The sequence below is a fragment of the Vanacampus margaritifer genome, chromosome 5 (genome assembly GCF_051991255.1).
Source record: "Vanacampus margaritifer isolate UIUO_Vmar chromosome 5, RoL_Vmar_1.0, whole genome shotgun sequence".
NCBI classification, from domain to species: domain Eukaryota; kingdom Metazoa; phylum Chordata; class Actinopteri; order Syngnathiformes; family Syngnathidae; genus Vanacampus; species Vanacampus margaritifer.
In genome coordinates, this window is record NC_135436.1 from 24,845,506 (window position 1) to 24,869,911 (window position 24,406).

Here is a 24,406-nt window from a genome sequence, read left to right on the forward strand (position 1 = left end):
ACGGACAGAATTATCTCTCCAACATGACAAACATTCAACGGCGCGTTGACACATACACGCAATAATGCTCACTTTGGATGATTTATTTCTATGTTGCGTTACATGTTCTGCCTCAATTCTTGCTGTTTTTGTGCATTTCTTCACAATAATTCATTGTTGTATCAAGGTCCGCCCATCTGGTAGTGGCAATAATATGGTTTATTGATGTGATTGTACGGTTTGTAGTTAACAACCCTCTCATGTAGCTAAGATTGTCAAAATGGTCAAAACTTCGCTTTAACTCATTCACTGCCAGTGACGGCTATAGACGTCAAAAATTCATTTGAACTATTTTTATTAGTTTAATTTTTTTTTCCACTTTTGTTAACAAGAGTATGAAAACCTAGAAAAAAATATTGTACATTTAGAACAGATATAAAATTTGTGATTAATCGTGAGTTAACTAGTGAAGTCATGTGATTAATTACAAAAAAAATTAAATCGCCTGACGCCCCTAATTTTTAATAATCTTTTCTTCTTTAAAAAAAAGAAGGAATTTTAATAATAACAATTATTATTTTTAATAATCTTATTTTTTGTTTTGTTTTTTAAGAAAAGTATATTAAAAATTAGGGGCATCAGGCGATTACATTTTTAATCATAATTAATCGCAGGACTTCACTAGTTAACTCACGATTAATCACAAATTTGATTTCTGTTCTAAATGTACAATAATTTTTGCCCCCTAGGTTTTCATACTCAGATATAAAATTTGTGATTAATCCTGAGTTAACTAGTGAAGTCATGTGATTAATTACAAAAAAATTTAAATCGCCTGACGCCCCTAATTTTTAATAATATTTTCTTCTTTAAAAAAAAAAGAAGGAATTTTAATAATAATAATTATTATTTTTAATAATCTTTTTTTTTGTTTTGTTTTTTAAGAAAAGTATATTAAAAATTAGGGGCATCAGGCGATTACATTTTTAATCATAATTAATCGCAGGACTTCACTAGTTAACTCACGATTAATCACAAATTTGATATCTGTTCTAAATGTACAATAATTTTTGCCCCCTAGGTTTTCATACTCAGATATAAAATTTGTGATTAATCCTGAGTTAACTAGTGAAGTCATGTGATTAATTACAAAAAAATTAAAATCGCCTGACGCCCCTAATTTTTAATAATCTTTTCTTCTTTAAAAAAAAAAGGAATTTTAATAATAATAATAATTATTTTTAATAATCTTTTTTTTTTAATTTGTTTTTTAAGAAAACTATATTAAAAATTAGGGGCATCAGGCGATTCAATTTTTAATCATAATTAATCGCGTCTTCACTAGTTAACTCACGATTAATCACAAATTTGATATCTGTTCTAAATGTACAATAATTTTTTCCCCCCTAGGTTTTCATACTCTTGTTAACAAAAGTGGGAAGAATGTTAAACTAATAGAAACAGTTAAAATGAATTTTTGTGAATGAGTGAATGAGTTAATATGTCAACAATTTTGTTTATAGTGTCAGTACAACTACTGTATGATCCTTGCTGAGCTTTGTCTCCCCCTAGAGGCAGCGAACGACCACTGCATCTTGTTAGGCATGTCTGGCTCCTCCAATTGCATCCAATTATGTTCCCCACTCTCCTCTTCCTCCTCCTCACCTCTCGGTGGTCAACTCTGCAGCTTTTCACACACAAGTGCCATCTTTATAAATAGTTCTCACAAGATTAAATATTCATACGCTCAACGCTGATATGTGACAAATGCAAAGAACTATCAAAAGAGTGACCACACAAGGATTCATGTTTGACCCATGGCCCCATGTTTAAACCACAGACGGAAATTTGTCACTTCGGACTATTGGGCCTGTGGATGTTTGCCACACGGACTCATATGTACGCCCACAACCCAAAAATTGACCACACGGACCCAATATTTAACACAGAGAGGTGTGATGACAGGTTTTTAATGTAAAAACTTGCAGCCAACACCCAAATGCTTTGTAAAAAGTCATGTGACATTATGACTTACTTACAATACTTTACATAGTTAGTACACATACACCAAATGTTTGAATATACTTATATAGGTCTTCTTTTGCGGTTTGTAAGTCACGTGTTGTCTTTTTGATCTAGACCAGCCAGATAGGGTTAATAATATACAGTCACATCTGGAGCCATTTCACACCATCCAGTCCCATGAGAAGCGAGGAGGATTCCCGCCACTGTTAACAAACGTGTAAAATACGGCTTTTTTTTGTTGTTGTTGTTGATCCGTTGAAATTATTACTGTGGTAGATACATGTCCTCGTATCTTCGTGTCTTCTGTGCACAAGTGTTTTTTTGTGTGTGTTGCCGTTCACTTGAAAGTTGCGCTTTTTTTTTTCCGAACAGCGAAAGAAAAAATACATACAAACCTCACACGGACGGTTATAAACGAACAAATCGCCAAGGAAATGACGGAGAGTTTTTTTGTTTTGTTTTTTTTTTTGACGGCGGCGAGCAGCATCCTCCATTCGTGCTTTTTTTTTGTTCCGTTGGTGGGAATTAAGGCACTGCTGCGTTAAAGAAACATGGGCTGACAATCCGTGTATCATTCCTTCTTTTCATTTTCAATTGGCAATTCAAATGAAAAAAAAAAATACTGACTGATTATTTTGCTTTTTAAGGTGATTTTTTTTTTTAGGGTGTCAAATGGGCCACATTATAGTGATCATTTCCTGATTGTTGACTAAAGGGGCCACAGTTAAAATTGGGTATTTTCGAATTATAACAGTTAAGGGTGTGACATTATGCCAAAAAAATCACGTTTTAGGTCGTTTCCTTGGTTTTAAGTTCACCGTTTGGTTTGATTAATTGATTACCGCATTAATCGATTATTTTGGAAAATCAAATAATCACCTTGTTTAAAATTGTCCAAATCCTTGGAATTTCCACCTCTCAGCAGCAAAAATTCTCCGACTTCTGTATTCCGCCATTAAGGTTGAACGATTCTGTTGAATTGAGATAAAACATTTGCAAAATTCAGTATTTTCTTTGGAAAGCATTAATCACCATTTTTTTCTCGTATTTTCTGACATGTTTTGGAGCATGTTTTGTGGCGGGGTGGTCACTATTTTTAACAAGTAAAAATAAATAAATGAAGACCCCCTTTTTCTTTTATCACTCAGTTCCTTAGACCGCAATATTAGATTTGGCGGAGGCATCTTTTGCGGAATTACAGTTATAATTCTTTAATAAAAAAATATACAAGTTTCCTCCTGTAGACTTCATTAAGCATATAACTCATTCAATTTGAGGCAAGTAAAATGTCTGAAGTCCTCTTGTTTATGTTTAACAGATTAAAAGATCATAAATCATGCAGTTTCTACTAAGTACTGTCTCAAATGTTCTCCAATTTCGATATTATAAATGTATAGGATCGTATGCCAAGAAACGTTTCTTGGGAGGAGCAAAATGGCGGCCTTGCAACTTCAAAAGTCTTGGCCTATCGGCTATCCATATATATATATATATATATATTAGGGGTGTCAGGTGATTGAAATATTTAATCGTATTAATCGCAGATAGTTTGGTGGGGGTGGTGGGGTGCAAAATATTTTTAAAATTAAAATAAGTAATCAGTTGTAGCCCTACATTCAGTACACCAAAGGAGCAAATGCAAATAATACCCTTGCTTACCTTTTGTGTAAAAAGAACAGCTTTATTGACGTTAAAAATGGAAATTCAACAGCCTCAAATATTTAATATTTAGAACCGACAATATCAATAGTTTGTCTTTTATGGCAATTAACAGTGCAGACAAGTGAGATAACAGCTAATTATGCTATAAAACTGTAATAATGGCATTTGTGGTTGTTTTGGCTCCAAGTTGCATTTGTACTGTGCTAGTTTAAAACAAAATAACAACATATGGCTAGCCAGAAGTTTGTTTATGGACGAGCTTCACGTCCCTCCAACACTGCTCACAAAAAAAGTGAGGCTCTTTGGCTGAAATGTCGGGATGACTCTAAAATGTGGATTTTGACACCTGTGTGAAAGATTAAAAAAACATGACAAACGTTTCAGTCCAGTTCAATTTTGGGGGGATGGATTTTCATTTGCCAACTGAAAAAACAAAGAACGAATGATGTGCTGATTGCCGACAAACCTCTCTGGGGCGTGTGGTGACGAGGCGTGATGAGGGTCTGATGTCGTTTTTGTTTGTCTGTTTGGCGGCGCGTCCGCTCACACGGTGCTTTCCAGCATCCACTCGGTGCTGCTGAACGTCACCCGGCGGTTGGCCAGGGGCGACGACTCGGCGTCCAGCTGGCTGGTGGAGCGGTGCCAACTGGTCCTGGCCCGCCGCGGGTAACTGTGACTCTGAAATAAGGAGTAGTCCCCTCCGTCAAAGGAGAACCTGTGCCGAGTCCGTGCCAGCTCGTTGGGCCTCAGCAGCCCGGCGCTCGCCAGGACGGCCTTTTTGTCCACGAAGCGCGGCGCGTCGGCGCTGCCGCCGTTCGGGCCGATGAGGCACAGCGACATGGTGGAGCCCGTCAGGCTGCTGTCCGTCTGCGTGTCCATTTGCGTGTCCTCTGGCGGCAGGCTGGTCCTCCGCTTAGTCGGCGGCGGCAGTTCCGCCTCCGGGACAGCAGAGGGCGCCCCCACGGTCACTAAGGCTCTGGTGTCCTCTTTCTTCTCGTGGTCCACATTCAGAACCAGCGCCAAGCACTCCTTGGAGCCGTCGCGTTGGCCCTCGTCCGAACCCTGACCGGACGCCGAGCGCTGCAGCCGCTGGTGGCTGCCGTTGGCCTGCGATCGCACGCCGGGACCCGACTTGACCTTGGCGTCCTCGGGCCCGACGTAGGCCTTGTAGCGGATCATGAGGATGACAATGAAGACCAGGACGGACGCCACGATGATGCCGCCGATGATGATGATCATGGTGCCGCCCAGGAACTGGCTGTGCATGAAGCGGCACTGGCTGACCTCGCTGGCCGTGTGGAACTGAATGCAGCCCACCACACGCGTGGCCGTCAGCGCCGTCACGCCGTCGTCGTACACGGCCAACACGCATAGGTCGTACTCGCGCCCGGCCGCCAGGTCGTTGATCAGGAAGTCCTTGTTGGTGGGCGGGATCATCCTGCAAGATAGGAAGATGCATTGGGTTATTTCTTGCAGGAGTCTCGGTCCTAAAACTGGCCAGGGAAAGTTTACACTCTAAAAACAGTTGGGTCAAAAGTAACCCAATTATGGATAAAAAATGGACCAATCCACTTTATGGGTCAATTTGACCCAACTTTCTGTGTTGTTTTATGCAAAATGACCCAATTTTTTGACCCAAGTAAAGCATCTGACCAATATTAAATTATAAGTAGGTGAAACCAGGTCTAAGTTGTGGTGCAGGTGGTGTATTGTGAATTTGGTGGTTTTGATCAAGGCGCAGGCAGATCGATTCTGCGCTCCGCTGATGTGTGCTGGATGTCATCATATTTCATTTATAAATCGCAGGGGGCGGCCATTTTGCCACTTGCTGTTGACTGAAGATGACATCAATGTTGCTCAGGGCTCATTCAACGTCCAATCACAGCTCACTTGTTCTCTGAAGCTGAGCCGTGATTGGTCATTGCCTGAGCCCCGAGCAACTGTGATGTCATCTTCAGTCGTCAGCAAGTTGCAAAATGGCCGCACCCTGAGATGGATAAAAATGACTGGATTTTGCTTCATAGCTTATATTCCAAAAATGTAATATTAATCAGAATTTCATTTTTAGACTAGTGAGGTCACATATAAGAAATGTTTAAGGTTGACTTCCACTTTAAGCTGGAGTTAGATGCTTGTCAGCTATAGGTGATATTTATAGCGCCTCAAAACAAAACATCTCAAGGTTTTGAACTGGCTACGGAAATTATATGACTCATTATGTCTGATATTAAAGCTCAGCGGCGGATGCTTTATTAATTCACTGCATGAATACATGAACCTAGAATAGATGCCAGTAGCCTAGATCCATTTTGTGCGTCACACTGTGAATCAAAACGCAGGCTTACAGAATATTTAAAAAAAATAATTAATTAACTCAATTCATACAGCAATACTTTGCCAATAAAACTAAGTAATGTATTCATGTAATGTAATATAATGTGTATGCATTTAATAATGCAGGACATATATGAAAATGAATATTCAGTATTTAAATATAAGTATATATATATATATATATATATATATATATATACGGTATATGTAAATTCATGTATTGCAGGCATAAGAAAAGCACATTTTATCTGAGTTAAATGAACTACATTATTGGATGTTTCCTTTTATTTACTGCTATTTTTATATGTTTTTGAAATTCCCTTATGTAGTGAACTCTTTAATTATTCATAAGGATCACATTAGCATAAAAAAAAAGACCTGAAAGGATCCATTACAAATTAAACTATAAGCAACCCCTAAAAAAAACCCCACACCGCTTAAAAATGTTGCCCCACTTTATCATCTGGCGCTTTTCATACGCAACAGTAATAATAATCAAATAACATCATGAAAAAAAAACAATTTTACTTCCAAATCCTTAAAAACTTTTTTTTTTACTAGTAAATACAACATACTTGCTTATTTTCCCACCCTCAATAAATAAATGACACTCGGCTCACCGCTGCAACCAAGCCTTTAATTATCCGACCGCATGTAATCACGCTTTGTGTTGCAGCAAATTAATGACGGCCTATTGCCGTTCGGCTGCGTGTGCGTAGTCGTTATTTATTGTGGTGTAATGGTCCTGGAAGAAGGCCCTTTACTCCCGCTACGCAGTGCTGCGGGCCAAATAGAGAGAGACCTCAAAAGACTTCACGTCAGCCAGCTTCTGTGTGGACTTTTTGAAAGGGTGCTTAGAGAAGAATAACCGCTGGAAGTTCCCGCATGACTTTTGGGGGGCAATCGAGTGCTTTTGTCCAGATTGTTTCATTGTCTTGTCAGTTGGAGGTGAGTGGCTTCTGTGAAGCCACTTTGAGCGCTGACATTGCTATTATTTCTGTAGGTTTCTACTTACTTCCTTTTTTGGCTTCTCAGTCTCAACTTGTATTGTTCAACTTTTTGTAAACAAAACACTTAGCGTTACACTTTAGTTCTGTCAAGTGTAGATTTGATTGACAAAGTTTTTGTTAACCAAGTACTTGGTTAGTGTTGTTTAGCACTGTTAGCATTATAATTATGGTGGTTTGTACTTTCTGTTTTTGTTCAATTCCTGTCTAGAAAGGACTCTCAGGTTGACTTTTTAGTGACAAATAGATTAATTTGGTTTACCTGTGATGGGTGTGGTAAATGTCTGGCCGTCTATGTGTGCTGTTGGTTAAGAAGGAGCAACTAGGGGAGAGCTGTGGACTGCTACGTTAGCTTCTTGCGTTAGCTTTTACCTGTGTCGCTGACTGGTTAGCTACTAAATCGCTAGGCCAAAAAGCCTCATAAATCACAATTTGGTAAATTAAAAAAAATCTACACTATTGGTCAGTCCACATGTGAAGGTTTTATTTTATTTATTTATTTATTTATTTTTTTATTTTATTTTATTTATTTTTTATTTATAAACCGGTTTCAACCGGAAAATCGTTTTTTTTTTTATTTAAAAGATGCGAGTGCAACGACTCAAACCAAATTGAACCGTTCCACTTTGAAATGCATTGAAATAAAAATCGTCTTTATTTTTTAGAGCTATATCTTAGAAGGAAATGGCACTTTTACAGTACTGACAAGTTCATTCAAATGTATGTAAAATGACAACAATAACGTCATACCCTCTCCAACTGAGCCGTACCATATTGAATTGAATCTTAATCCCACCGAGTCGAGCTGAATTGAATCGTTTCACACGGTCACACCCCGACGTATTAAAAAAAAACGTCTTTTGTAGAGAGATGTGCATCCCTATTAACTCATTCACTCCCAGCCATTATCACTGAAGTAACCCTGGATTTTGACTGATTGTGCACGGCCCACAGAATATTGTGTTCTATTGCTCTAAAAACATGGAACCTACCAAAAGAAAAATTAGAGTCTCTTCTTTCAACAGGAAATAAATAAATTTGTATCTGTTTCCGTTTTGCAGCAATTAGCATTAGAATATAGTAAGTTTCATCAATATTCATATTCCTGGTGAAAACACTGTCAAAAAGAGCTTGTTGCAACATGACCCTGTCTGATCTCTTATACTCTGCTGCCACCTGCTGGCTGTTTTTGTAATAACTGCCATTGCTTTAAGCCACCTCTTCATGTCAGAAGGTGCATCAAAGCCTTCTGTATGCTCTAGCATAAAAAAAACATTAAAGAAAGCATAAAATACGTTTTTGGGAGTGGAGGACAAACGCATTAAAAAACTGATTTACACATTTTTGGGTTTGAATGAATGTTTGAAGCTAAGACTAAAAACAAACAAAAATTGGACTCTGGATTGAGTTATTCAAAATCTAATTAATGCCAATGTGAAATTTTGTTTTGAAACCATGGCAGTAGTCGGTAGCACCACTGTATACTTAATTACGTGGCATCTACTGGGATGTGTCACACAGCAGATGGTCACACATGTCTTTGTCGCCCCTCGACTAACCTGTACACCAGCGTGTCGTCAGCGGTGCTGTTGTACTGGATCTGGTACATTCTGATGCCGGGGATGTGACGCTCGGACAGCCATCGGATTACGGCCGACGACGAGGTCAGCTCGGTGACCACCACCCTCTTGCCCTGCTTATCATAGCCCTTGGTGTCATTGCCTGACTTGGTGGAGGTGGTGATGTCAGACAGGCCCGGGTCTTCGCGCATGTGGCCCGTGTTGTTAACGAACAGCGGCAAGGGGATCATGTTGATCTCCACGGCAGCCGTGGAGATACCCGCCGCGTTGGAGGCCACACAGTTGAACGCCCCGCTGTCCTTCAGGGTGGTGATGAAAATATCAAGCGTGCCATTTTCATACAAGATGGTGCGGGTGTTGTTGTGCACCAGCTTGCCATCAGGCGAACGCCAGTGGATCTCTGGGTCGGGATCGCCAACCGCCTTGCACTTAAGGGTAACCCCCTGCCCTTCCATCACGTGAGACTTGGTGGCAAGGTGCTTGGTAATCAGCGGCGGCTCGCAAATGAACTCCTCCTCTTGTATGGACCAGAAGTACTTGTCCATGAGGTGTTCCGGCGAGGCGCAAGTTTCCAAATCGTCCTCGCGGGTCAGCCGGCGGAGCCACAGCAGTTCACAGTTGCAGTGAAGCGGGTTGCCACCAAAGCTGACAGCCAGAGTGGACGAGCTGGAGAAACCCGTCACGTTGGACAGCACCTGAGCGTGCTGGAACAGGCTGTCAGGCGGTAGCTTCTGCAGCCGGTTGGACGTCATATCCAGACGAACCAACTTGGTCAGCAGGGTAAAGGTGCCTGCTCCGATGTGGTCGATCAGATTGTGGTCCAGAGTGAGCGTGTTGATGTTCGTCATCCGGGCTATGGCTTCCCAAGGCAAAGTGCGCAGGTTGTTGTTGGACAGATCCAGGTCCTCGATGGTGGAGACAAACTCGTCAAAGGACGTGGCCGCTACCTGGTGGATCTGGTTGTTCCCGAGGATGAGGTGCCGCAAATTGTTCAGACCTTTGAAATGGTCGCTCCTGATCGCACTCAGGCGGTTTCCGTCCATGTGCAGCGCCCGCAGCGAGCGAAGGCTTAAGAAGGCCTGGGGGGTAATCTGGCTAATGGTGTTGCGGGACAAAGTGAGGTGCACAAGACTGGTCATGTTGAAGAAGTCCTTCCTGCGGATGACGGTGATGAAGTTGTCGGTGAGCCGCAGCTCCACCGTCTTGCGGTCGATGGTGGGCGGCACGAAGAGGAGGCCCGTCTTGGGGCACAGGAGCGTCAGGGTGGGCGACAGGTGCTGGCAGATGCAGCGGCCGGGACAACTGTTGCCCTTCACCAGGGCACCACACAGCAGCACACACAGGATCAGCCGCTCCATTCTCAATCGCGTTCCTGTTCCTGTACACACACAGAGAGAGAGAGAGAGAAAGGGAATCACAATAGGATGAATAAACAACGTAATTCGCCTTTATGAGAGCCTGCTGCCGCAAAATTCCATAGCCTAACCAAGATAGAAGCAAGGTATCAATGCGAAATAGAATGAGCTTTTCAGATATAATGACACCTATGATGAAAGGCAGCAGCGAAACCATCATAAAACATATCTGTGCAGACTTTTAAGGCAAATAAGCATACTTTTGTGCCTGAAGCTTATAATTTACAGAATGATCACAAACCACATGGCTCTCAGGCAGCATATACATATACAAGGTTTCTTTTCTTTTCTTTTTACTCCCTCGTCCACAGCAGGGTGGAGAAATAAAGCTTGCTTGTCAAGAAATCTGTATGACCTTTTTCACACTCCTGAGGCATCTGAGAAATTTCACAAAAATGAAATAAAACTAGACTACCCTTTGGGTAGGATTAATTAGGGGTAGGTGTGAGAATTAGAACACATGCAAAACTGAAAAACAGAGTTAGGGGTAAGGACTATATAAAAGTGAGCAAATGTGGGCAACAAAACATGAGGGTTACAGAAGAACATTGATTATTTAACTTTGTTGGAGGTACTGAACCCCACCAGTTTCCAAAATTAAAATATGATGTATTTTATTTCAAATTCAAGACGTTTAGAAGAAGAAGTTTATTGGTGAACAAAATGAACAGAGAGTGTAGCCTTTTCATCAAATTGGACTCCTTGATTTCAGGAAGCGTGTTCTTGTACTGAAAATGACAATGAAAACTGCAGAGGCCCCATAATTGAACCCTGCGGAACACCACACCTTCTGTTTTACAATGCGAATTCATATTGCACATATTCGTCCGACCACTTTCTTCTTTTGCTCAATATAGTATAAAGGGATTACAATAATAAAGAAATCACAAGACGTAACTTCACAGCAGTCACAAGTCAGTACTTTGACTCACCAAATTCCCTGCGGCACAGATAAGCCAAGCAATGGAGCGTGATCATCACAAATCATATCAGTCAGTTGTGTATATTGGCCTCTGACGAACCCTTGAAAAGATGAGACTGACTCAGAGAATCCCTAGGGTTCGATCAAACTCATTTTACGAACCACTATTGTAGAGGTTTAGGGTTTGGATAATCTAGTCAACAAAGGGTTAGTTAATTTTGGTGAGATTGTGTTAGGACAGTTGTGAAAATCTAGTCAACTAAAGGTTAGGGGTGGGGTCAGTGTTGCGGTTTTGCAATTCTGGGTGACAAGGGTATGATTTATAGGTAGGGGTTAGGATTAGCAGAGTTGAGGAGATGTAGTTAACCAAGATTGAAGGTTAGGAGTACAGATATGCAAATCTGGGCAACAAAAAGCCCTGTGGTGTTTTTGGAACTGTCTCTGATGGATGTTTCTACCGGATGACTCTCCTTTTTTGAGGAAGCTCTGATGCCCTGATTTCTATTTAGAGATATTGATTTTAGTCTCAGGGAGAACCCGCCTGTGGTGACAGGCGGAAAATGTGATCTTGGGCGGGAGTAAAAACAAGAGGCCCCCGGTGGCAGACAAACTTGGACGTTGTTGCCAGCTGCTGTTGCTAGCGCTCGGCCTTGGCATCCGTCTTGGCGGCGCACGCCTAAAGCTTCATTGGGAATGAGGAGCGCGTGTTAGCATCAATCAAATGAAGCAATGAAAAGTGACTTTCCATTTGCGGACCAAGAAGAGGACCTTAACATGTTCCCGGCTGCCCCTTTTGCACTACCTGTAACTGAAAATGGTAGATCTGTCATGGCTAATTTATGCTAACATTGGGGCAAAAATATTAGCACACTTTGGTAAAGGTAAGACTGAGTATCTTATTTGTTTTACTACAACAATTATTAGTTTAATGTTTTTTTAATTTATTGTATTTTTTTACAATTGTATGACAGTTAGAAAATTGTACTTGTTAGATAAAACATTGCCTGTACTGATATATTTTGATTCTCAAATACACTCATCTTATTTCAGTTAATTATTTCCTAAAAGGTTAAAACACAGTTTTTGTCACGCTGTGTAATTAATCTTCACGTGAAATAATATTGCTAGGAAAGAGCCCCCACTGCTTGGTAAATCTAATATTATTACTTAATTCCGTGCCATTTATTGAAAGTGAAACATAAAAGAGTTAAAACTGCCGCATCTGCTTTCTGTTGCCAGTCAAACGGCTTCAGAGGTCAAAGCACTTGGTGCATGCAAGAACACACGCACGCAAACACGAGGTGGTGCATGGCGTGAGAACATTTTCAATTCCCAAGAGAGAATTCATTTATGCAGAAAAGCGCTGCTCTTGTCGGAAATTACTTTTCCAAATTCCCTCAATTAAGAAGCGGGGAGAGACTTTGTTGGTATGAAAAAAAATAATAATAATCCACCCACGCTTGTTTGTGCGCAGCGTCGGGCCTGACCTTGCTGGGCTGCGTTAGCATTCACACGGTAACTATGTCACAAAGCTTGCGCTTTCTCCCGAGGAGCATCTGTGCCTGTTTTCTGCCACACTGCTGAGGATATTCTATTGATCTTTCATGATTTCTGGGAGGGCAGGGGGGTGGGGATGTGAAGAGGGGGTCTTTGTTGCCAAGGCAACTCAGGGTGTCGAATGTAGGTCTTTGAATTCAATTAAGATGATGCTGAGCTTCCATCTTAACGTCAAGGTGGTAAAGTGAGGCAGATGTGAAAATTTGCAAGTAAATTAGTACTCCTGTGTTGCTCTTCTTTTTCTGCTATATCGCTGTTTTTTTTTTCATGAGAATGAAAACAAAATGTAAAAACTTACTAAAATTAAAGCAATGTCAGAGACGCTAAGTCGCTAACATACCTGCCAGACTCAAATGTACAAAAGCTTCAAAGCATAGTCTTGTTGACAAAAAGGAGTTTACCTCTTTTACTGCCAAAGACGTCAAATGACGTTCTGCAAAAACCTACGGAGGAGCACCAAAGACGTTAAAAGACGTCCACCCATTTTTTAATTTTTTTTTTTTGAAACGGGTGCAGGGAAGGCTTGCGGAGCTGTCCTGAAAGTTTCAAGCAGGTCTAGTGAGCCTAATGACTATTTTTGGCCCCTAGAAGGCAGCGATAACTCTCTTTTGACAAGATCGGAGTGGGCGTCAGCAGAAGACGTGAGGCGGGGCTAGAATGTTGTGGGGACAATGGCTGAAGAAGCCATAATGGCTTTGCAAGCAGCTCACGCTAGAGCCGTTTTTTTCAAAGACGAAAAGCATCGACCAACGATAAAGAGCACATTGATGACGACGATGATCATCATCGATGATGATGATGATGGTGACTCCGTGGTTGGAAGCATTGACGCGGCAGTAGAATACGTTAGGCGGAGCTAGATGGAGGAGGAAGCGGACAATGTTGCAAGCAGCTCACAGTTGGGAATTTTCAACGCTAAAGAGCACATTGATGACGACGATGATCATCATCGATGATGATGATGGTGACTCCGAGGTTGACGGCGAAGTTGGAAGCGTTGACGCGGCGGCTATGACGACGTCATAAAGGTTCACGGGCTAGCGATGCTGACACCGGAAAACGCGGAGCACAAGCGAGCACGCTCAGGCGGACGTTCAATCGGACGACGAAGAGTGCCCCGAGTCCAATGCATATTCATCGGAGGAGTGGGTACAGTCTGCTACTTGCTATTTATTCCACGGAAAAAAAGGCCGTCAAGAAAGTGTAACGTCTGCATGCGAAACGGACAATGAAAGTGAAAGTAATCTGTTGTGCAAATCCTGCTCCCTCTCCTTGCACGCAGGAGAGCGTTACAAAAAGAAAAAACTGTATTTGAAACATCCACATAATTGTAAGTAGTACCACAGTTGCACACATTTGTAAATAGTTTGCGAAATTGTTTTGTCAAATTGTTACACTGTTGAATGGAAATAAACGTACTTTGCAAACTAAAAACACTTTTTCATTGTTGGTGAAAGCGTTTTACAGAAGTAAAGCACTGTTTAGGTGTTTGTGGCATCATTCATGGACAAAAAGAAGTGTACAATTCACTAGAGTGCATGAAATAACATCGTTTCACAAAAAGCTCTTTTTCTCAGTTTTTTGTTTGCATTTCGGTGAAACTAACCATTTTCTATTGTTGATTACTGAAGAACGGAATAAGGTAGAAACACTTTTTTTTCTGATGAAAGATGAGAGTTCAATCTTTCATTTGGTAGTATGTGTGTTTCCATAGTCCAAACACAACATTTTCTGTGGACCTTGAAAGATCAGTCAAAATGCTTAAATCGGCTGGCACTGGCGACATCCCGTTTCTGAAAACGTCTGGCAGTCAAAGAGTTAATAATACCAGCCTGAGCAACCAATTACAAGTAACAAAAAGTCAAACATGTTTTAACAGAAGCAACATCCTGGGCTGTGTCCGAATGTGAATCCTACTCCCCCATATAGTGCCCTACTTAGGGGTCACGCCATTTTGTAGCGGCGTCCGAATGTCCAGGGAACGAAAATGTAGGGACTCAAAATTACCCACAATGCACTCTGAAAAGTAGTGAACATCGATGTTCACTCAACCGGGTTGATATGGACCACAATGCATTGCGACTATGAATTTTTTATTTTTTTTTTAAATGTTTTAATATCTTTTGGTATCTACAGGTAGTGGCCAGTGCTAAAAGCTAACATGCTGTAGCACTCTTCATCTTCACTCAGGGCTCAGAAGATCCAAATCTTAGTGTTTTGTTCACCAAAAGTTAGTCATATTGGCCCACAGTTCTATCAAGCAAAGTGTAGTAGTAACCTACCAAAATAAAAGAGTCAATGATTCCATAGAAGTCTGACCGCTGCTCAGTGATTCCCAGGTAAGCTAAAGTGAAAAGCTAACCTAATTTATCGCTCCAGCTGAATGACAGAAGTTGTCACTACTAACCAACCAATGTAAAAGTGTAAAACAACACACACAAAATGTATGATACTCACCTTTTCTTTACAGATGACCAGCATAATGTTCGCTAAACACAAGCTAACGTAGCAGTCCATAGCTTCAATTAGTGCTCCGTCTTCCCAAACCACACAGATGTACTCAAATGCTTGACATCAGTCAAAGAGGATCAAATTATAGTCTCGTTTATGAACAACGGCTCGACATACCGGCTGAGAAAACTCCCAAAACTCCTGGGAAGCTCAAACTTCAAGGCACCGCTGTACAAATAAAACTCACGCTAACATTTGCCTTTAGCCGCATCTGCACCTTCTGCTGAGCACGGTTTCCACCGCATTTATTAGTCAACCTGGCCCGTAAACACGCTCTAAAATATGCGTGAAAGCCTTAAAGGTGAGCGTGATAAAAAAAAAATTTCATGAAAGTGTGATGTGCACCCCAAAGCCAACAAACAGGCTCACCAAATCCACAGAGCCTCTGCCGACATCTGCTGCAGTTTGCTCACGGAAGGTTGGATTACTTGGAGCGGCGCCACTTTGAGCCATCATCACTTTAATGAAGCATGTTTACACGCAACATTATTAGCACAACACGCTCTAGTGAGGATTCTGAAATTTTACTAGTTTATTAAAAACAAAAAATAAGAGTTACACAAGGGTTAAGGAACGAACTCATGACCTCCAGCTTGGGAGACTGACACTCTACCACCTGAGCTATGCCAAAAACATTGTTGGTCTCTTGGAGTTATGAAGATTCCATCTGACACGAGTGATATCCTAACACACAGTAGGACCTGCATGGCTCAGGGAGTAGATTGTCTCCCAACATGAAGTTGTGGGTTTGTTCCTCAACCCTTGAGTGACTTTTTTTTTCTTTTTTATCTCTTCCCAGTATCAATTTTACTCTGTTTGGAGTGGGACCAAATAGACTATGTTGAGAGTAAACTTTACTCTACAGAATTTACTGTGATGAGTAAATTGAGACACGAGTGTCATTATTTCAGTATATACACATTTTATAAAATTTTTGTTTGGTGGTGTGCTGAGAGGTTGTTTTAATGTAACATATGTTCAACACTGCCATAAACAATAAACAAGTTATTCAAAAGCGAGCAAATGTACCAATTTAGCAGGAGATCAAATAAGTATTTCCTCCACCAAACACTGTAAAAAAAAAAAAAAAATTGTTGAAAAACTGTAATTTTACAGTAATTTTACAGCTGGGGCGCCAGAAAATATTGTGAAATAACTGAAAATTGCCTTCTCGTAAAAATCTAATTAGATGTCCTTTCAAAAGAAATGTTTATTCAAAGAATGCTACCATTTATGGGACATTACAGAAATTGTAGTTGTCAATTCAAAGAAATTATGGTAAAATTATGAATTTTTACTGTTAATTTGTCAGTAAATATATTTGTTCATTGTTCGTTTAATTTGACATTTTATTCCATTAAATAACAGACACATATTTGTGAAATTACGATATATTTGTAAACGTATTTTAACAATCAATATATGTATTTCTAATGAAGGTTTTTTGTTGTTGTAAAAGAACAGAAATATTGTGTGTTTTTAAAGTTAACTGTAAAATAAAAAGTAAAATTCTATTACAGTGTATTTATATACTTGCAATCCTGCCAACCTGATCCTTTTTGTACAAGAAAAAAAAAACTAATAATTATGTGGGCAAATGAGAGCACATAAGCCAATTGCACTCCTTTTAGTTTTATGGTATGTGTGTATGTAAAAACGGTACTTAAAACATTGCCTGGGCTGTACCGTTAAAAGTTTTATGATGGTGACAGTTTGACGGTAACAGATTGGTTCTATTTCCATTATATCCTATGGGAGAAATTTATTGGACTGCACACACACCAGAGTGCACTCATTATGCATGCATGCAGCGAGCATTCTGCAGCAAGCCTCCACGTCTAATCCAACTCCAACGTGGCCACCCACGCATGCATGCACATGTAAACATGCTTTACATAGGGAGGCAAGTAAGTGCACCGAAAATGGCAAACAAAGCGGATAAATTAACTGTACCTGCGTGTGTACGCACTGTATGTGTTTGTCGTTTTTATCAGCCCGCCTGGCTGAGACGCTGCTCGGAAGTGTTTGTGCTGTTAAAAGACGCTGGCAGCAAACACGCGTTCCGTGTCAGATGATACACGCCTGGGCGTCTTGTTATCTGCGTCTTTTGTGCTTAACACATTCATTTTTAAAAACGGCAGAGAAGCAAAGAAGAAGAAGAGAAGCGGAGGTAGCAGATGTGCCGTCAATCTGAACAGCACTTCAAAGGCAAGCAGTAAAAAAAAATAAATAAATAAAAAAACGACACAAAGGGGAGTAAATCAATCAGGGGATCCAATAAGACTGACAAGGTTTCTTGAGGAACTAAAAAATAATAATGAAAAAATAAACACAATCAAACAGGCGGGCCTATTTTTGTCATACGTCTACTGCACTGAGGGAAAAGGGGGTGAATAGTCTTGCGTGAAAAAAAAACAACTTTAAAATATTATATACATTTCACTCTACTATTTCACTGTAATTGTTGATTTTTCACACAAAAAAATTACCGTTATAGTCTGAAATGTGGCAAAAGATCCAAAAGTTCAAGGGGGGCTAACACTTTCACAAGGCACTGTATGACACAGGACGGCATTTTCACAATGCCACAAAATCAACAGTGAATCTTTCCATAAACAGCTGTTTGCTCGGCCACCCATGGGTGTCTAATGTTGTGGATTTCGCCGAGGATACAGCCAGAGGTAGGGATGGGCGATGGGTCCGATACCAGACACATTTCATGGTATTGGTACTGGTATCGGCCCCCCCCCGCTCTTGTGGCTTTATTTCAGCCAGGAACTGAAGGCTGAAATGGTTATTTTGCATTTATTGACCGCCACAGGTACCTCGAGTATGAAAAATCCGAAGGCTTTTTTCCAGCCTTGGTTACTTGTTTATTTAAGGCTTTAGCGTAGCGGACACACACGGGCTACTTTTAATGTAACCACTTACGCCACCAACGCAAGGGGAGGAAGAAGAAGCGGATGCTACTTATTTGATTCAAGCTGCGGGGACGAAGGAATTACAGGCAAATCGATGGGGCGAGCGGAATGCGGAAATGGCGACGACGACGACGAAAGGAACAAGGTTTCAGTATGTGAACCTGTGGACGGATAATTAACTCATTCACTGCCATTGACGACTATAGACGTCAAAAATTCATTTGAACTATTTCTGTTAGTTTAACATTTTTTCCCGCTTTTGTTAACAAGAGTATGAAAACCTAGAATTTTTTACTAGTGAAGTCATGCGATTAATTATGATTACAAATTTTAATCCCCTGACGCCCTTAGGTTTTAATAATCTTTTCTTAAAAAATATATAAATTAAAAATGAAATAAAATAAATTACAATTACTTTTTTTTAAAAGGCGATTAAACGTTTTCGTAATTAATCGCATGACTTCACTAGTTAACTCACAATTAAACAAAAAATTTGTATCTGTTCTAAATATACAATATTTTTTCTAGGTTCTATACTCTTGTTAACAAAAGTGGGAAAAACATGTTAAACTAATAGAAATAGTTCAAATTAATTTTCGACGTCTATAGCCGTCAATGGCAGTGAATGAGTTAATAAGATGGCTCCTCAGGCCATTTGTTCATAATAAATCGCCACATTGCACTATAGAAATACACACGTTGATTCAAAATAATCCAGAGTCAACCATATCCATTGCATGGATACATGCGTGTGAAATATTTAGTTATTAATTATGACATCTCTTACACAATAGATATACACGCAATGACTACAAATAATCCACAAAGTCAAAATACAATAATCATCAAAATCTATTTTGGACAACAGATACACACTCAATGACTACAAGTAATCCACACATTTAAAATACAATAATGATGAACTCTAGTTTGCACAAAGGATACTGTATACACGCAATAACTACAAGTAATCCACAAAGTCAAAAATACTTTGTAGCTCAGTGTCGTAAAATCAAAGCAATAGCTCCATTTACCAATTATTCATCATTATTATTAGGAATACTATACACATGACTACTAGAAATAATCTACAGAGTCAAAAAAAAATAACCCACTGCACGCTTGCCGTTAATGTGTTCACTCTTCCCACATTGTCATTAATGATAACGACCACCCCGCACAATAAAAATACACACAATCACAAGAAATAATCCACAAAATCAAGAATAATGTGGTTTTACAGTCAAACTGATCGCCGTGCCTACCATTCCCGTCACGCGCGTCATGAAAATGTTCAATATTGCCGAATGTCATGCAAGTTTAAGATCAGCCACAGTTGGGAATGTGACATTGAGAACTTTATCCAGGAAAAATATAGCTTCCTGCAGACAAACATAACGCTAAGGATCCACGCTGGGATGTGACATTGTCAGCATAAACAGCAATTAGACGGTGCGGACGCTGAACTGTGCTCCGCCCTGGTGTGACCCCCCGTCAGGATGGAGGCCTAATTATTGACAGCTCCGCTTGGTCCCCTTCAACAGACCCCGAGATCCAGACAGCACGGGAACTCTGCAAGCCCAGAGTCATTTCTGACCGTGTCTCGTTAAAAGTGGGAGGGGAAGAGGCGGGATGCCGTGAACGGGGCAGTTGATTTGCATATTATAATGACATCAATATGAAAGATGCATTTGCATTGAAATGTATCAATGAGAAACTTAAACCTTGGTAACTTCGGTAATTACGTCCTCTTCCCGACACAAGGTAGGGAAGTTATTGAATAAACATGCGCCTAATTAATTGCCAGCCTGTTGTTTTCCATTTGAATACTCCACTCTCATAATTAAGAAACCCATAATTGACAATATTAATCACGCCAATGCAAGAAAGCGGAAAGAAGTGATTTGTATGCCAAAAAGTTTACCTGCAGAATTCTATTCAGGCTGCTATGAATGTGAAAGAGGTAGGGAGGGAAACGAGAGATATTTAGCCAATGTGCTAATTCCAGCATGGATGATTTTTTTGGGTCATGTTGATTAATGTGCATTTCTACTCAAAAAAACAAAACAAAAAGCAACAAGATGGTGCCAGTGGGTACTAGTTAGCCCCTAAGTACAACATGAGGGTTTATTTACCCAAATATGAAGAAAAAAAAATATTGAGCTGTAAATTTAATACTGTGATACCGCAATATTTATGCTCACGGTCATCATTCCGTCAGATTATGATATAAAAAAAAAATAAAAATTATGACATTGGCTCAAGACGAATTTAAATTGATCAGCGGCAGATATAAGTTTTTACTTCTTTCTGTCCCCTTTCATTTCTTTTATTTTAAAGATTGAAATACATGTTTTAATTTAATTGAAATAGAAATATTGGGTGTAATTCCACTGTCAACCACTAGCTGTCGGCACACTATTTAGTTTGAGATGGTGCAAATTTGAAAGAAGAATAAAAACAGGAAGTATTTTAGCACAGCCTAGTTTTTGTTGAAAATGATTGAACGTCATTCTCTGCAATCCTGCTTTTTATGCTTACAAAAAGCAACGGCTATAGGTGGATGTATTGTATGTCTTTGGGCATGATTATCGATGTGTATCGTGTGATGATAAGTTAGTTTGGAAAAAAATGGGATTTGTTGAGTATTTAAATTAGTGCTGTCAAAGTTAAAGCGTTAACTGATAAATTGATCACCCAAAAAAATATCGCATTATTAATTTTGACCATAGCGTGACAGCGGATGGCTACATTTAAGGTAGCACAGGTCGTGTTTTAGCAATAAACGTAATTACATGCACTAAATTAAAGCATTTAATAAATGTTTGCGTATCACATTTAGAATATTTGTCAAAATATGGGGGTATTTTTTCCCCATTTTAAATTATGCAAGTAATTTACTGATTAGAAAAAGAGGAGTATGAGCATGTGCAGTGGATCAAAATTTTTTTGAAGACGTCCTCATAACATTAAATGTCAAAAGAATGAACACTAAACCAGTGCTCTTCAAATTTGGCAGGGAAAAATGTTGATAAAAAAGCCTTTTTTTAATTAAGCGATTAATCGTGATTAATCAAAATTCTAAAATGTGATTAATCTGTTTAAAAAATGTAATTGTTTGACGGCTCTAATTTAAATATGATATTTCTATACCACTCATTGACAAAACCTGATGTACTACTCGCCCAGTCAGCTGGGTTCGTCTTGAGCTCACCCCACGACCCCAATGAGGTCAACAACGCTAGAAAATGGAAGGATGGATATTCCATACGCATGCATGACCGCAATAGTCTAATAACAAATCATGGAGCTTGCGCCGCTTAAAATATGCAAATGTCAGGTAAATGAATTAGAATGATCGCATCTCATTTGACGCAGTTAGATAATTCGAGTAAGTCATCTGTCTCCTCAGTCATTTCCTCTCTGCGTAGTCTTCCTACGTAATCAAGCTTGAATAATGTCGATTTGCATGCTAATGAGCGCGCTCTGGCATGTGAACTCGATTTAAAGGAGTCTCATAGCAACAGGCGCAGATTCCGATTCCGCTCACACGCCCCCCGCGAGTCATCAGGCCGCTACAAGGCGAAATGGATGATTAGATATGCCGTTGTTCCAGACGGCCCGCGTCACATTTGGGCGCAAATTGCCTCCCCGGCTCAGCCAAAACAATCATTTTATGAATTCGCAGCCTTTTTCCCATCATGATATATTGATGTCGAGTCGTGCACTTGTTTACCATTAAAGAGCATTTTTCATTTAAAGGTTGCGCAATTAGCATTAACAGAGACCGTTATTTACTGAGAAAGGTTAACTAATGCAAACTACCTCGATTTAATCTAAACACATGTACACTATCAACACTTGATATACGATGGAGCCTTCAAGGTTGAGCAATAACCAGCTTCTGGTTTCAATACTGTAGCAGAATTCACCCACAGTAAATGAATAGGAATAGGAAAAATGTGTGCCAGTGTCAAACAGGTTGTAAGAGAAATTGCAATATTGACGACATTGTGTAATTCAGTACAATACTAATGGTTTATTTTTTATTTTTTTTAGATTGAGACATCTAACCAATAAAACAAAACTAGGATTGCAGTTGTATTACAATAACTGGAATGAAGAAGAATTTGTGAAAATGTGTGACTTGAGAAGAACAAATGGCTATCGAAACATATTACTGATTGAAAAAAATGTGTAAAAAAAGTAAAAAAAAAATTTTTTTTACAGTCGGAATATATGTGGGAATTGGCAAGAATAAATGGAAAATTTTACTTTATTTTTTTATTTTTATTTTATTTTTTTTTCTCAGGAAAGCTCAGTATTGCTCATTCGATTTGACATCATCATTGCTCTCCTTTTTTTTTTTATTAAAAAAAATAAAAATAAAAAATAAATAATAATAATAATTATTTTTTTATTTTTTTTATACATATATATATATATATATATTTATTTATTTTTTTTTTTTTTGTATGTGGGTAAGTATGTGTATGTGCGTGTGCGTGTGTGCGTGCGAGCGTGTGTGTATTCATCAGTTCACCTAAAGCCCATTAAAAAAAAAATCCCATACTAATAATATAATATAATAATAAATTGCCAAATGCAGAAACATCAATGTAAGTTATCACGATGTGGTGGCTTTCGCTAACAGACAGAATTAAGTAACCAGAATTAGGTTAAAAAATTCTATATACGTAGACCATGTTTCTATAAATTTTGATATTTGGTTTTTATTTGAGGCAGATATTTTTTCCATTAAAATGTGATTTATGAGGAGGTTAGACCATTGGTCGATATTCAGAGTTTGTTTATTTTTCCAGTTAACAAGAAATGTTTTTTTTTTGCGATAGTAAGGGCTACAAGTGTAGATTGGAAAATTTTACTTATAAAATATTGCCTTTTAAGTGTAAAAATAATTTACGGTGGATCCCAGCTATTTGCAGGGGGATCGGGTGCCAGTCTTTTGGGGAAAAGAATAAATATTTAAGTAATAATACATTAACATTCAAAATGCAATTTTCTCATGAAAATTAGGTTGGGGGAAATGATTTAAACAAAAAATAACGAAAAACAAATTGAAAAAATAATAATGAGATATGTGAACATTTAACAAGGGTTGAACATTTTGGGGGAATTTTGAAAGCTGGGAATTTTGTTGCAATGGGAATGTAAGGAATGAATTCAAAGAAAGAAAGAAACAAGTTTAATCCGATTTTTTTTCATAGTAATTATCAGGAATGTATGTACATGTATGGAAAATGCATTAATGCCATCAATGGTGTTGTCCTTCCACTTGCAAGGAAGCCAATGTGAGTTGATAGGGGCTTGATGTTGTAAGGTATGCCATCTCGCGGTGGGGGTCTCATATCTCAATTGATTTTTTTTTTTTTTGTTTTAATATAAATTATTTTTACCCCCAAAAATAAAACGGCCAGGAAGCGGAAACGGCCTAACTGTACTTCAAAATTGTCTACTCAAAGATGGAAAAGTGTCTTCACATATATCGCTTTCATTTTATCGTACTTGGCAGCCAAGTTCCATTTTCTGTTGTGCGGTTATCATGACAGTTACACAGAGCCACTTAGGGAGCTGACAAGGACGATGCTACATCCGTGCAATTTCCGAAGCCCGTTCTCCCCAAATATTTATTTTATCACCCCCAAAAATAATACAACCTTGAGCTTCCTCTGGACATGCGCGGTATTCCAACGCAGTATCCTTTTTAATAGACCCCATCGCATCCTGACATTCCACTCCTGCCACGTGCACAATGCAGCTGAGTCTCACTGACACCTTCAGAGAAATTGCTGAAGAATTGCATACTCTTAAAAGCGGGTGGGTGTGGGGTGTGTGGGGGGGGGGGGGGGCAGCGCTAAGAAGAAAAAAAAAGAAGAGCGATAACAGCAGGAGCCGCTAACAAGGACACAGAGGCACACTGAATGACACGCGGCTTAGCGCACTTCTCATCTCTATTTCTGGACTGAGTTATTCTGAAGAGCAGCACGAGGAAATGGCGATTTTTCCCCAATCGGGATGCGATGTGTTTGTCATTTCGGCCTGTTTTGTTGCCGTTTGCTTTCTTTCGAGCTGGCTCAATGCTTCACTTTGTCCGCCGTGGCCTCACTCAGCCTCAAGCAGCGCCTTACTTTTTTTTTCATGAAATAAAATACACACATATCCAGAACCTCAAGGAAAACAACGTGGAATTCATAGCGGCTGGATTTAATGACAAAGCAATGAGGTATTTAAATACGTTCAAATATACTCGCAAATACATTCAAACGTAATTGCAGGCTAAATGCTACAAACATAGCATAGTTTCCCATAAGCCAATACCCCGTTGCATTCTGGGAAAACAAATCTGAACCTAAATCAGAACTGCAGACTTAATAATAAATCATAAATGTTTCAAGTAAACATTTTTTTACTTAAAATTTTTGGGAGGGACAAAAAATATGTTCTTTGCATCACCACTAGTCTAAATGCAGTA

The 24,406-nt window shown here is 39.4% G+C and overlaps 1 protein-coding gene across 4 annotated transcripts in view; it reads right to left on the bottom strand.

Moving 5' to 3' along the window:
• Nucleotides 1-1,933: 1,933 nt before the first annotated feature.
• Nucleotides 1,934-24,406, bottom strand: part of lrfn1 (leucine rich repeat and fibronectin type III domain containing 1) — a 240,293-nt gene continuing 217,820 nt past the window's right edge. For 3 of the 4 annotated variants that reach the window (XM_077566515.1, XM_077566514.1, XM_077566516.1), the window contains 2 exons: nt 8,567-9,965; nt 1,934-5,104 (listed from right to left, as the gene is read on the bottom strand). In XM_077566515.1, coding sequence (XP_077422641.1) covers nt 4,210-5,104; nt 8,567-9,945 — 2,274 coding nt within the window. In that variant the 5' untranslated portion in view covers nt 9,946-9,965 and the 3' untranslated portion in view covers nt 1,934-4,209. The remainder of the gene's footprint in view (nt 5,105-8,566; nt 9,966-24,406) is intronic. The other variant, XR_013294218.1, reaches the window with a different exon arrangement.